We start from the raw sequence: 13,639 nt of genomic DNA, 5'->3' as shown, positions 1-13,639 counted from the left end.
TTTTGTTTATTGTTACTTCACTTTGAATTTGACATAAAAACCTATTCAAGTGTTTTCATACTCATCTGCTGAGGAGGGAAAGTTTCTGTTAACCTTAAATCTGAGTTTTAACACGTATGAGCAATGTATGCACACTGAGAATGGACTGTTCAGTAAAGCCGGAGACATCTTGTGTCTGACAGTTAAATGTGAAATGAAAAATATTTGCATATTCAAAGATTTAATACAGGAGGAATAGATGTAGTTTTAAGAATGTTTAATGAGGTAATAGATGTTTTTTGTCAGGCACAAATTTCAAAGAAGAGTATTTATGTCTTAAATGTTCTAAAAACTGTTTCGTTATCTTCTGGAAGTTTGTTTCAGCTATGTGGTGATTGTATGCTGCTTTTCCATGTTTAGTTTGGACTAAGAGGACAAGAGGTTTAACGTTTAATGGTAAAAAATTTATGACTATTCTATTCTACTTTGGCAACATCATTATGAATTAGTTTCCTGACACATTTTATGGGCAATATCTGAGAAAAGACCAATTCATTGGTCTGACCTTGATGAAATAAAAGCGTCGGCAAGGGTTTATGATGCCAGGACGTGAATTCTCTGACAAATAAAGGATCAAGTTTCACACAAAAAACTAAAGAAGAATGGGGAATTACAAACACAATGAGTAGAGTGGACAGAGAGATATTATCCATAAAGCAGGCGCAAGTGAGCTGTGAAAGAACAATAATAAACTAAAGGAAGTTATTATGTGGAGAATAGAGAGTGAGTGCATCACTTTATCTTCATTCACCTCAAATATGAGAATACAGAGACAAAAACAAAGCTAGGTCACGGTTATAAATTCTACCATTACATTATAATCTATAACTCTGAGCTAGGTCAGCTAAAAGAAGCATCACTGGACTCATTTTTTCTCTCTCGTCTGCGGACATTGCCAAAGCCTGGAATTCACTTCAACATCCAGAGCATTCATAGATGTGCCCGTCCCTCGAGAAGCTAAAACTGTGCTACGAACACATTTATCAAATCCATATTTCATAAAAACACGACAGTCGTCACTCATATACATTCATATACTGTAGTGACGTTTGACACGGAGAAAACTTTTAGGAGAAACCAAGAGAGCAACAGATGTGAGGATGAGACAGGAACATCAGACAGACAGTGTTGCGTAAAGGATGAGATGGTGATAATTTTTTATTTCTTTTGTTGCCAAGAGCAACAATTAGTTAATCCTACTAATATTGTATTTCCTGTGTAGCCAAAGCCAGATAGAGATTATCCCTCTGTGTCGCAGTCCTCCATTACTGTAGGTTATTGTTCAAAATCTACTAAAAACATGCCAATGACCCACACAGCTGCACTTTTATTTCAACATTATTTTCACCACCAGTTATCTGCCAATAAAATATTGTCAGTAAACAGTTTAATGATATGTTCAGTATCAACATTTATGCAGTTTGCCAGACATGTTAAATACAGTAACAACATTTCTCCCTTGTGCATGCCTCAATTTATGTGTTTGGGCACCGTTTCTCAACTGCACATATTGTTGGATCATTTTTGGTCTGGTGGATAGCGAGTGCAAAAATCCATTCAATCCAGTAGGGATGATGTTATTTTCTCCAAACTGCTCGGGTACAGGAAATGTGGAGAGGAGTGTAATAAAACTGAATCACCAATTCTCTGACACATTTCCACCAAAACTAAACATTATGAGGTTCAAACATTAAGTATATTGCATGGTTTGTCCTTCTACTTGAAAGCTATACTCAATATATTTTAAAAGCAATTGGATGATCACCATAATCTGCAGCTCGCCTCAGCTTTACAGAGAGTTTCAGCTCATTATTTAGATGTCTGACCTCCAACTTCACTGTTTTGGCTCAGCTTCACCTCAGCAAGAAAAAATGAAATCGATCAATTTTCTAGAGCTCAAGGCGATCCCATCAATAGCTTGTTTTATTTTCACCACAATTTCAAAACCCAAACATATTCAATTTTCTATCTTGTAAAACTTGAAAAAGCATTAAAATCTCTCATTTGAGTGGATGGAACTTTAATTACTTTGCCGATTAATTTTCTGTCATTTGTCGAATTGATTAATCCACTAATTGTTGCAACTCTAGTGACATGTTCCTTTGTTCCTACAATGAATGGCCATTGATGTACATTTTGAGTAAATCCTCACTCAATCCTCACAATTACTGTTTTTATCTGCTGCAGAAAATAGCAATTTACTATTTAGCACCAATTAGTGTTTGGTCAACACAAGAATAAAATTATATTTTGTGACCAGTTTGAAAGGCTTACATCTTGAGTAGGATCCAACAGGCTTGGGGCTGAGTGCTACTGACAGAAAGTCAGAAAGTATTCAAAGAGGGATTAACACATCGCCGGTTTTGGTCATGGGATTTATTGACAAAAGGAAAAATATAGAACAGAACAGACTTATCCTTTAAGGCTGAATTGTGTTTCACTTCTAAATCTTCAGTCTGAATGTTTGACTTGTGGAAAGTTTCACAAAGCTTTAAAAATGAAAGAAGGCATCAAAAGTACTTCTAAAAATCAAAGAAATGTATAAAATATGACAACAATCTCAGATACACAGACGTAGACGCAGAGAAGTCATCCTCTGAATATTTTCGTTGTCTGAATGACCTTGCTACTATATAGAAATAATAAACAGTAAATTGCAGCAGTCTTTCTGGTGCAGGATTCAGGTCACGGGGGGGGGGATGCTGAGTCTCCCGAGGGAGGTGGGGGCACAATTGTGTGCATGATGGGACGAGTACCCCAGCAGCCAGGCCACCTGGTGGATGGCGAGTTGCCAACAGAGAAAGTACACATGCACATGGAGAGCACATACAAACACAGTCATGTGTACACAAACCCGTCATACAGTGGACACCAAGTTAAAAAACATATTTAAAAGATAAATCCATCTATGTTCTTCACTGAATGTATTATTTTATTCCAGTTCATTGGATCTCTCTCTCTCTCTCCCTCTCTCCCTCTCTCCCCCTCCCTCTCCCTAAAGCCACATACTTCCGTGTGCATCTTGGCTCGCACTAACATCCGCAGGCTCAGTAGCATTCACAGATGTCTTCTCCTGATCCCATAATAAAAAATGATCACACCCAATGCCAGACATTTCCCCCCCCCCCACCTCTGCTAGTCCTGCATTGCATCACCTTAAGCCAACTGGCTGTAATCAGGAATAATTCTAAACATACAGGAGATTTTTCACCTCTAAAAGATTTTATACAAAAGGCACTGAATGCAAACACCACATGTGACATAATACATAAATGCCAGTCCTTGGGGCAATCTGAGTAACGTCAACTATAAAAGCGCTGAAAGATTCACTCTGTGAGTCAAAATAAACACAGTGAGGCAGTACATGTTTTTAGCTCTCAATCACGACCAGTAGCAGAGCCTTTGGCAGCATGTGTAGGCTGCCTTGTTCAAAAGCTGCGGCTCCAGTTACTGATCAGAACACACACTCTCGTAGTCCATCACCCACAGAGATGATGTTCCCACACAGCTACATAAGAGGAAAACACTAAAACTCCCACTCCCACCAAAATCTGAAGCTCCTCTCCTTACACATTACTTAACAGGACAACAGCAGAACCCGTCCAGCCTGAGCGTCTAAAGACAAGTCTAAAAATACAAACACCTTTTGATCTATGACACACAGCACACAGACAGCGAGCACACAAATCACTCTGGCTGGCTCCTGATCTGAGAGTGATTGTTTTAAATGGCTTCCATTACAGCGAGCGAGTGAGGCTGGGCTGATATAGTGTAGCTTTCACCTATGGTGCAATCTATCGCGCTTTAATCAGATCACTAGTCACAAGGGCAAAGAGGCAAAGAGACGGATCCTGGAGAACAGCCACATTGGATCGCTTGTGCAAGCACATGTGAAATCAAAGGCTCTGCCTTTCTCTCTTTTTTAATTTTCTCATTTTTACTGAGTTGTTGCTGAAGTGTTTTTAGACTTTATGTACTGCTTTTTGTGTCTAAAAGGCTCAGTTCAACCAAATCTGGGGATGCAACTAACAATTACTTTCATTAACAGCTGGACTGATCTTTTTCCTCAGCTAATCTATTATTATCTGATTCATTAAGCGTTTTTGTTAAGGTTGTGCACCCTTAAGGCAAGTTTAAACAGCTGCAACTGCAACTACATGTCCAATAATTTGGGGGAGGTAAACAGGAAGTATAATGTTGCCATGGATTCAGTGAGCTACACTGTGTGCTTTAGCCTATTTTTGTTTATTTCTTGGCAAATTGGCACCATTGAAAGAATGCCGAATTAGCTATTAGCAGTTGCTGCTTGCAATGAACCCATGGATTTACACACAACTATCACTGTATTACTTACTAAAGAAGATATTTTGTTTACTATCATAGTCGACTAAGAAAACCAGTAAATTATCATTTTCAAGAAGATTACTATTTTTGCTAAAAAGAGTGACAAATCAGTCTATTTTCAAATAATAGCTATATCTAGCCAGGCAGATCATTTACTTAGGTTCTAAGATATGCATCTCTAAGTTTCATCCAACACATACAATGCAGACAAGGGGAATTTCTATTATGATGTGCACAGCGTTGAAAAATGACATTGCAATGTCTTTCCAAAAAACAGTGTCCTTCTTACTGTTCATAATCCCCAGACATGAGTGTGAAGAGTTTGTATATGAACTATTTCCACAGCAGAAATTTGCTCTAAGGTTGAATTTTGTGTGAACTGATTCTTTAGGAAACGCATTGCTGCTCTATTTACTTGCAAAAAGCATTTGGTTGCAAAACATACATAAATGAAGGTTTAAATTAAGTACAAATATGAACGAACACACACACACCTTTCACTATTATTGTTGACTACATAGTCTGAAGTAGAGCTTTCTTCTGGTGCCATTCCCTTATCTGCAGTCATCTGGGAAGACTAGACATAAAATAATCTGACAGTTCAAATCAGAGTCCTGCTCACACAAACAAAAACACACACACACACAAACACACACACACACAGAGATGTGTACATGGTGGGCCACTGGCAGCCAGCAGAGGGGGCTGTCTTTGTCTGACATTGAGACAGCCCTTGTTGGCTGGAGGTCATCGCTCAGATCAGTCACATTTAATAGTGTTTACATCCTCTCCCACTCCCTTGTGTCAGGTCTCTGCTGTACTTTAAGAAGTCAGTGTTTTCTCACAACTTTCACACTTACTGGAGCCCCAGTCTACTACACAACAACCACACACACACACACACACCACACACACACACACACACACACACACACGATCGACTTTGTGAGAACTGAACGCCTCTTTGGTCTGACCTTCACAGCATGACGGAGCACTACACTGCCTGCATGCTTTGTTCCTGCTGAAGATTTAGGGCTTGTTACATGATCATCACTTACAGTGGCACTTTGCACAGGGGTCTTTCTCATACTCCAGCAGATCTGCAGCACGACTACGAACGCTGGTGCTCCTCCTCAGTCCTCCACCATCCCGCACTCCTCCATCCCGTAGGCGGGCCGCTTCCTCCTTGGCATACACACCCAGCTCCTGGGTGTACCGCCCATACATCTGCGTATATGAAAGACAGAAGAAGACAGCTTTTATACAGGTGGTGCAAGTGGGAGGCAGAGAAAGAAATGTCAGTGTGATGCAGCAGGTTTTTAGTAGGGTCACAATAAAGATAGTCAGCTTCTGTGAACACACTGAGGTTCAAACTCTGAGTAAACAGAGCCAGGTGTCAGAAAATTCACTGCCTGCAACTCACAGCTCCTCACTACACAGCTTTTTTTAGAAAAAAAAAAATTCCCTCAGCCTTGACTCAACGCTCTTGTAATGACTTCTTCTCTTCAGACAGATGAACAGACGATAAGCTCCACCTGTCGGCTCCCAGCTGATTAACTCTGCAGGGCTGCCACACAATTGACTCCTAACGATGAGAGGCGGAGTTCTTTGCAAACTACACATAATCAATCACGTATAAAGCCTGAATCTGAGCCATAGGTGTTCTTGTTGCAGTTTTAGCTGGTGTGTAGTTACGAATACCATAATGGAGCTTTTCAAGTGTCTGTTTGGTGTTGTGGTAGTTGTTTTGGCTTGTGATGTTACTGCCCAACCTCACTGGGCGCTGCCTCTGCAGAAACAGCAACCTCTTCTTCCTCCTCAGCAGTCAAAGGTCCCTCCACCTGCAGCTCCCTTTGATAAATGTCAGGTGGAGCAGAGTGAGAAGATCCAGTGTGGGACTCGAGATATCACCACTGAACAGTGTGAAAAAATAAACTGCTGCTTTGATGGGTGGCAGTGCTACTACGGGAAAGCAGGTATCTGTGCTCTCTAGAGTAGTTTCTAGTGCTCCTCATGCAAATGCTATTGTAAAATATCTCAACTACAACACAGAAATTCATCCTTCTATTCTTCTCTCATCCAGTGACTGTGCAGTGTACCAGAGATGGCCAGTTTGTGGTGGTTGTGGCTCGAGATGCCACTGTGCCACACATAGATGTGGATTCAGTCAGCCTGCTGGAAACAAACGATCCCTCTTGTACCCCTGTTGACTTCACCTCTGCTTTTGCCATCTTTCAGTTCCCTGTGACTGCGTGTGGCACTATAATCAAGGTGGTTGGTGCAGTCTTTGCTTTAGCCATTATGTGAGAACTTGAACATTGTTGAAGTCTGTAACTAAATAATTCATACCAAATTGAGATCTACCCAGCATGAATTTTTCAACTGTAAGATGACTTCTTGAACAGTCCAAAACTTAAAGAATTAAATTTAAAATGATGTAAACCTGGAAAATCTCTGCCATGTTTTTGTTTCATAAATGACAACATTTAATTTTTTTCCTATTCATCAATTAATTTGAGCAGAAAGAAGAGGTTTATGTGGTGTACGAGAACCACATGTCTTCCTCATACGAAGTGGGAATTGGACCCAGAGGAGCAATCACCAGGGACAGCCATTTTGAGTGAGTTTGTGTAAAATCAATCTCCCTGATTGCTTTTGTGACCCACTGATGTTTCCTGAGATAAATCCCTCTACTCTCTTCCCAACAGGTTATTGTTCCAGTGTCGATATTCTGGCACAGCTGTCGAGGCTCTGGTCATGGAGGTGAACGATGTTCCTCCACCTGTGCCGGTCGCTGCTGCAGGATTCCTCAGAGTGGGGCTGAAACTGGGCAACGGACAGTGTCACTCAAAGGGATGTGTGGAAGGTGAGCGGCGCAGGAGCCTTATACTGATACTAGCTAGTGCAGAATCTCTGGGTGTGTACTAAAATCACTATTTTGATTGCAGAAGAGGCAGCATTTGACTCCTTCTACACTCAAGAAGAGTACCCAATCACTAAAATGCTGAGGGAACCAGTCTATGTCCAGGTGAACATCCTGGAGAGGTCTGATCCAAACATCGTCCTGAACCTGGAGCACTGCTGGGCCACTTCCACCCCTAATCCTAACAGTCTGCCACAGTGGGATATTCTGGTTGATGGGTATATAAAAAATATTAGTCACTTGATTGTGTAAAATTTAGTTTGTGTCGTGTTAAAACATAAGTTCTTTTGCCGGTTGCAGGTGTTCCTACCATGATGACCGTTACTTGACCACAGTGGTGCCTGTGGATGGCTCGTCTGGACTCAATTACCCAAGTCACTACAAGCGTTTTGTCATTAAAATGTTTACATTTGTGGATCAAAACACCTTCACTCCTCAGAAAGAGACGGTACAGTTCATTATTCCCTTCAGTGACTATCTTATTGTAGTTTCTTTGACCAAATTTGCAACTTTCAAACTCTCTTCAGGTGTTCATCCACTGTGCTACAGCAGTGTGTTATCCCAGCAACACAAACTCTTGTGAACAGCAATGCCACAGGCAACGTGAGTAGATCCTTAACTGTAAAATATTAATGCAACTGTCAATCATTAAAAATGTAGTCTTGTGGGGCACCCGGATAGCTCAGTTGGCAGAGCTGGCGTCCCATGTACCGAGGCTGAGTCCTTGCTGCAGCGGCCCAGGGTTTGAATCCGACCTGTGTCCAAAAAAATACTTAAATAAAAAGTTGTCTTGGTTTAATGCTGAAATGCAATGAGACATCCATGTTTAATCAATGTCATGAAATTCAGTTTTCTGCTATAAACTTGATAAGCCATGACAGGCCTCTAAATTGTTGGTGCCTCAATCGCTGACCTTCATTACCTTGACATAAATGCAAATTTGGAAATTCAGAGGCTTAAAAAAAGATCAGGAATCTGCAGACAACACCCCCTCCCCATTTGGCATTTAAAAAAATTGTCAAATCTAAAATGACAGGTGCACTTTTCATCCTTCTCTTGCAGGAAGAGCTGTAGCTGCAGCGAGAAAAGCTTCCTCAAGTCAGAGGGCTCTAATCTCAAGCGGTGAGGTGATCCTGATTCTGGCCGAGGGCTCATCTGCTTCCAACACCAAATTGAAGAGATGACAACTGACTGGCAGCCATATCTGGCCGTGACTTTTAATAAAAGCTTGTTAAAAGCTCATGCTCACAACCTGGGTCTTGTCTGAATTGCTATTTGAAGGTCACATTTTTTTTTTTTTCTTTTTGCTGAGGTAGCCTGTGCAGTGGCATTGTAGTCGGGCAAGTAATGCAACCCCTCTTCCTGATTTGTGCTGAGAAATCACAAGGTTGCATTACAAATGGATACTTAACCGAAGATGTACAATGAACAGTAAGACAAATATTATCAACTGAAAATTAAAGTGGAATGTTCTTGACTAGTAACCAGTTTTACAGTACTGGTGGTCTGAACATGATTCAAACCTTATTTCTTTCTAGCATACAACATTAAGATGAGCATCACGACTCCTCCAGGCTCACTGCTCTTCTACCCCTCTCATTCTTTATTTTTTTGATAACAGTCCCTCAAGGTTTTTCTCTGTATGCTACAACTTGCAACATCTCTCCTCCACTGCTCTGCACACCGCCTCCCCTTTTGTCCCACTCTAACTCATCCACCCCCTCCTCCCCTCATTGAGATGGGCATCACGACTCCGCCAGACTCGCTCTTTCTGCCCGCATGAACAGGAGGTGCAGAGGGAAAGCAGAGCAGCCGTATAGGTTCAGTCTGACTGACGAGCAAAGGGAGAACCATGCTGTCAAGGATGCTCATCTCCCTCGTCAACTGCCAACCTGCTGGGAAGCATTTAAGCAAGATGCAAGCTATACATCACATTCAGACAGCAGCCTTGTCTATGAGCCACACTGCAAAATCCTACAGGAATTGGCCAAAAGGTGCCAGCTGACAAACATTAACAGCTGCTGTGTGGACATGCATAAACATGTCAAAAGGAGTGAAATGTAAACAAGTTTTGCCACTGGTTAAAAAAATGCTGTCAATTAAACCAAATTGGTGGATGCAGATCAGGCAGTTTGCATGTGTGTGTGGCATAGTAAATATTGGAAATAATTATAGCAACTGAGAGTGAAAACTGATACTATTCAGTCAGAACTGGCTTCAATCTCCTTTGTCCTAAATCCCGAACAGGTCTTTCATTCTTAATATATAACATTACAAATTCTAATATTGACCATTTATGCCTTCAAGCTGCAGTCTCTCTGCATTTCTTTAGAGCTATCCATTGAAATGGATTCTGTTTGCTCTCAAAGCTGCAATGAAAAACAGAAAATTAAGTATTAAAGCTTTGTGGGGCTTTTGAGGCAAAGACAACACATCCTTCACACCACAGTGATAAGCATTATTTCTAAAACTAAGTAAGGCAATCACGTGCAGCAATGTCATTTTGTAATTTCTAGTAATTATGTATTGTATTTTTTAAAGACTCTTTTTGGCACTTTTTTGGGAGTTGGCAGGAAACAAGGGGAAAGAGAGCATGCCAGAAAGAGATCCCCTGCCAGAACCAGACCAGGGATGGTGTGCTTATGTCACCATTAGGCCACAAACTACAGATGGAAAATAATCAGTTTGTTCAGTTCATTCATATTCCTAGTCATTGACATAATTCATTCCCTTTATCTAAGCTATACGGCCACATTACTGTTCAAATGTACTTCGATATGTACATCAGTAAGGGAAAGCACCACCGCTCATACCGCGTCATTCTGTGCTGATTCAGACTTTAGTTGCAACAGAGTTATCACATTGTTTAGCACATTGTTTCTGTGCTGTTTGCAGCCATATAGTAACCTTTGCACACTCTTTAAGTCACCCAGTATTTTTAATTTAAGACTATAACAGTGATGGTCACACACAGAATCTGAAAGCAAAATGACTACAGTTTAGAGGGCAGTGGCACATCGTGTTCATCATTAAGCCTGGGTTAGTATTTCCTAAATTAAGTGACCCACATCTGTCACCTTCTACAAATCTTGACCAGTGACGTAATGCGTGGAGAAAAGTGACAGACACTGTCGGGTTTCCCAGTTGGTAACTGGTCTACATTATCATCACTACACTTGGAAATTAAAAATCTATTCACAGCTATACTGAATTACAACTTTCTTACTGAATCTTGTGCATTGGCGAGCAAACTGTCATGCACCCACGCATACAGTATAGACGCACACAAACCCACCACCAGCACCAGACAAACACCCACTATCAGTACAAGCGGTTGCAGCCTGTTTCTTTCTTTGGTCTGTATGAAAGCAAACACTGGCCATCTGGAGCACGGCCCCCTGGGAGAGCAGCAGGTGGGACCCTGTGGGTTAAATGAGCTGTTATCTGTAACCAGTTTACCTCCCACATGACTAACTTCTGTATCTACATTAGTCAGTTTACCTCCCACATCACAACCCTCTACACCAGTTCAACTCCTGCCTCCCACAGGTTGCTATTGACTGGTTTTTCATAGAAAGCAGAGCCTACAGGGAGTAGTGTTACAGTTCGGGGGAAGAAACTGTGTTTACCGCAAATAAATTGGTGGCAAAAACTGAAAGATAATCTAACATTCTTCTAATTCAATTGGACAACCAGCATCCTGGAGCCATAAAATTTAGACAAAAAGGAAAGGAAGCTTGAGTGGAGTGGAGTAAGTGGTGAGCAAGCAGCAGCTATCATGGCTGACTGTGATAGGCTGAGTCACCTGTAAAATCATAATTGTCATCCTTAATGTCTCCTTATTTGAACAATAATGTTCATAGTTGCTACCTAAGACGAATAAGAAGTAAAATGAACTATTAAGACCCAAAGTTCTTGTAGAAAAAAAATACTGACTTTGCATCTGGTAAGAAACTGCAGCCTGAGACTCCTTCATACTTTGTTCAGTCGAGATATTCTGGGAATACGAGGCAATGAACCATCTCTACTAAGATAGCAGAAAAATATGCATAAATATTGTGAATCCAGTCAGTAGTGCCTACAGTACAAACGTCTTCTATTATCTCACCAAATAATATTCCCCCACATTACTTGTACATGGTTGATGGTTGATTACCTTCAGCTTTTATCCCAGTTCTTTCACAATTAACAGGCAGTCTTCCATTGTTAAACATCTACTCGGCAAACTGGAACCTGTTATGAACACTTCAATACTTATGTCAATACTGCCATTGATAATGTAGGAGCACAATATAAAGATACTGTATAAGACAATTTCACAGATTTTGACATACCATCTATACTGTGGCTGCTATCAGATTTTCACTATATGATTATCGCGGCCAAAAGAACTCACAATATTGATATTATCTCAATATCTATAGAGAATTTGAAAAAGAAAATGCTGTAAGTCTGTCTGCCTGCCCGAGCGGTCAAGGAGGCAAATGGGGAGAAGCACTAGTCCCAGGTGTCATTTCAATACAACTAGATATCTAGTAATGGCGACCTGTCGTTACAAAGTCATCTTTAACTTTTATTGTTGGTTTTTCTTTTTTTGGAAAATGAATTACAGAGAGAGTCTGTAACTGTACAGAAAAAAGTGTACAAAAAGAACAATTACACTGAGTGTGAACCACAAAGTGAGAATGGAAAGAAAGAAACTGCGCTTTTTATCGTATTTACACGATATTATCACGTGCATTATTAACATGATAACAGGTAACATTAACAGGTCAATATTTAATGTTTAAAATATCACTGTTATCATCAGAAATGGTTTATCGTGACATCCCTAGGCACACTAGAGATGCTACAAGCTATATCTAATAAGAAACTGCAGTACAGAAATGCTGAACTAGGTTTGAGGTAATTTAGTGTCACCAGGAAGCGCTGATACTTTACAACTATAAGACGTCCCACTCAGTATGTATCACGTATCAAATCTAATTGATCTGCAACAAGATTAACAAGATTGTTTGCTCATCTTATATCTGAGGGCAGGTTGTCCACTAACTGCAGTGTTAGCGGTTCGATTGTGTCGAAGTGTCCTTGAGAAAGAACCCCAGGTTGCTCCCCTTAAATTTTAATTTAATTTATGTAAAATACTGAAAGGCCTCGATTATTCTTCTTTAAAAACCAGTACTAGTACTATTGACCAATATGTACGTTCCCAAATATCAGTCAGTATCCGCCTCAGAAATCCAGTATTGTGTGAGCAGTATTGCCCACATCACACTCATAACTACCAGTATTCACAGGTTCACCTAACAGACTGAAAACCTACCAGTAAAATGGAGAGAGCACCACATGTCCACCAACTCTGTACTGCGCAAGACCACCCCCCCACTTTACTGCTGCACCACTCTCTCTGCCACCTTTCAGGCCATGTGCAAGCCTTGCACAACAGATGAGATAAAAAGTTCTTTGTTATTCAGCAATTCCCACGGCACTGCAGGATAATGTATTCATTGTGAGGCAACAGGAAGGACAAATATTTGACACTCTAATGATGAAGGCTTCAACATCTAAAACTTTCATCCTTGCTGCTTTTTTATTAATACATATTCATAAAACAATTTTAATCTCTTCTTTTTTGCAGCATGTGAGAGTGAAAGGACCCATCTCTGCGGAGAGAGAAAGATGGATGTTTTATACCCTTAAACTCCTCTGTACTGTTGCGGCAGTGTGATTACTTAAACGCTTGCTGAGTGTGTATTGATGAAACCAGGGGAATAACAGGACTAAAGCACTCGGGCTAAACTGAGCCCTGAACCCTCCAAGGACGAGATTGAAAATTGAATTAGAGGAGGAAGTGACAAATTTGACTCATCCCGCTGTCTACATTTACATTAATATAGGTAGCGGAGGCTGCTTTTAGAAGAGTTACTCATAAGTGAGAGCTCACACACACACACACACACACACACACACACACACACACACGCGCACACACACACACATACAGTGTACACACACACACAGAACACACCAGACAGAATAAACATTAAAAACCTTGATTGTTGTCGAGCAAACCTGTGCACGCGTGGAAGCCCCAGACAAGGCAAAATTTGCACCAACACCACACACACACACACCTGAAATTTCATTAGTACTGTTAGACGCAACACGAAGGATATCGGGAGGTTGGAAGGGAGGAGGGATTCAGAGAAAACTGAAGGACAAAGCTGTCAGAATAAACTTTTTGGGGCCCAGAGATTACATTTGCAACAGGTTTAAAATAAGTATTACAGGCAGAACGGAGATAAACGAGAGGTCTGACTGGTTCTCTGAACA

At 40.8% G+C, this 13,639-nt stretch overlaps 2 protein-coding genes across 2 annotated transcripts in view; one reads left to right on the top strand and one right to left on the bottom strand.

Moving 5' to 3' along the window:
* clcn2a (chloride channel, voltage-sensitive 2a) overlaps positions 1 to 5,610 on the bottom strand; it is a 25,980-nt gene extending 20,370 nt beyond the window's left edge. Inside the window, exon 1 of the mRNA XM_035671341.1 lies at positions 5,442 to 5,610. Coding sequence (XP_035527234.1) covers positions 5,442 to 5,610 — 169 coding nt within the window. The remainder of the gene's footprint in view (positions 1 to 5,441) is intronic.
* A 444-nt stretch (positions 5,611 to 6,054) lies between these two features.
* On the top strand, positions 6,055 to 8,557 carry LOC118335133 (zona pellucida sperm-binding protein 4-like). Its single transcript, XM_035671339.1, has 8 exons — positions 6,055 to 6,359; positions 6,467 to 6,654; positions 6,906 to 7,003; positions 7,092 to 7,249; positions 7,332 to 7,524; positions 7,607 to 7,754; positions 7,834 to 7,909; positions 8,369 to 8,557. The coding sequence occupies exons 1-8, from the start codon at positions 6,089 to 6,091 to the stop codon at positions 8,488 to 8,490; spliced, it is 1,254 nt and encodes a 417-aa protein (XP_035527232.1). The 5' UTR covers positions 6,055 to 6,088; the 3' UTR covers positions 8,491 to 8,557.
* The last annotated feature ends 5,082 nt before the right edge of the window (positions 8,558 to 13,639 follow it).

The sequence above is a fragment of the Morone saxatilis genome, unplaced genomic scaffold (genome assembly GCF_004916995.1).
Source record: "Morone saxatilis isolate NCDOM2014 unplaced genomic scaffold, NCSU_SB_2.0 Contig23, whole genome shotgun sequence".
In the NCBI taxonomy this organism is placed as follows: Eukaryota; Metazoa; Chordata; class Actinopteri; family Moronidae; genus Morone; species Morone saxatilis.
This window is presented reverse-complemented; position numbering and strand designations above follow the sequence as displayed.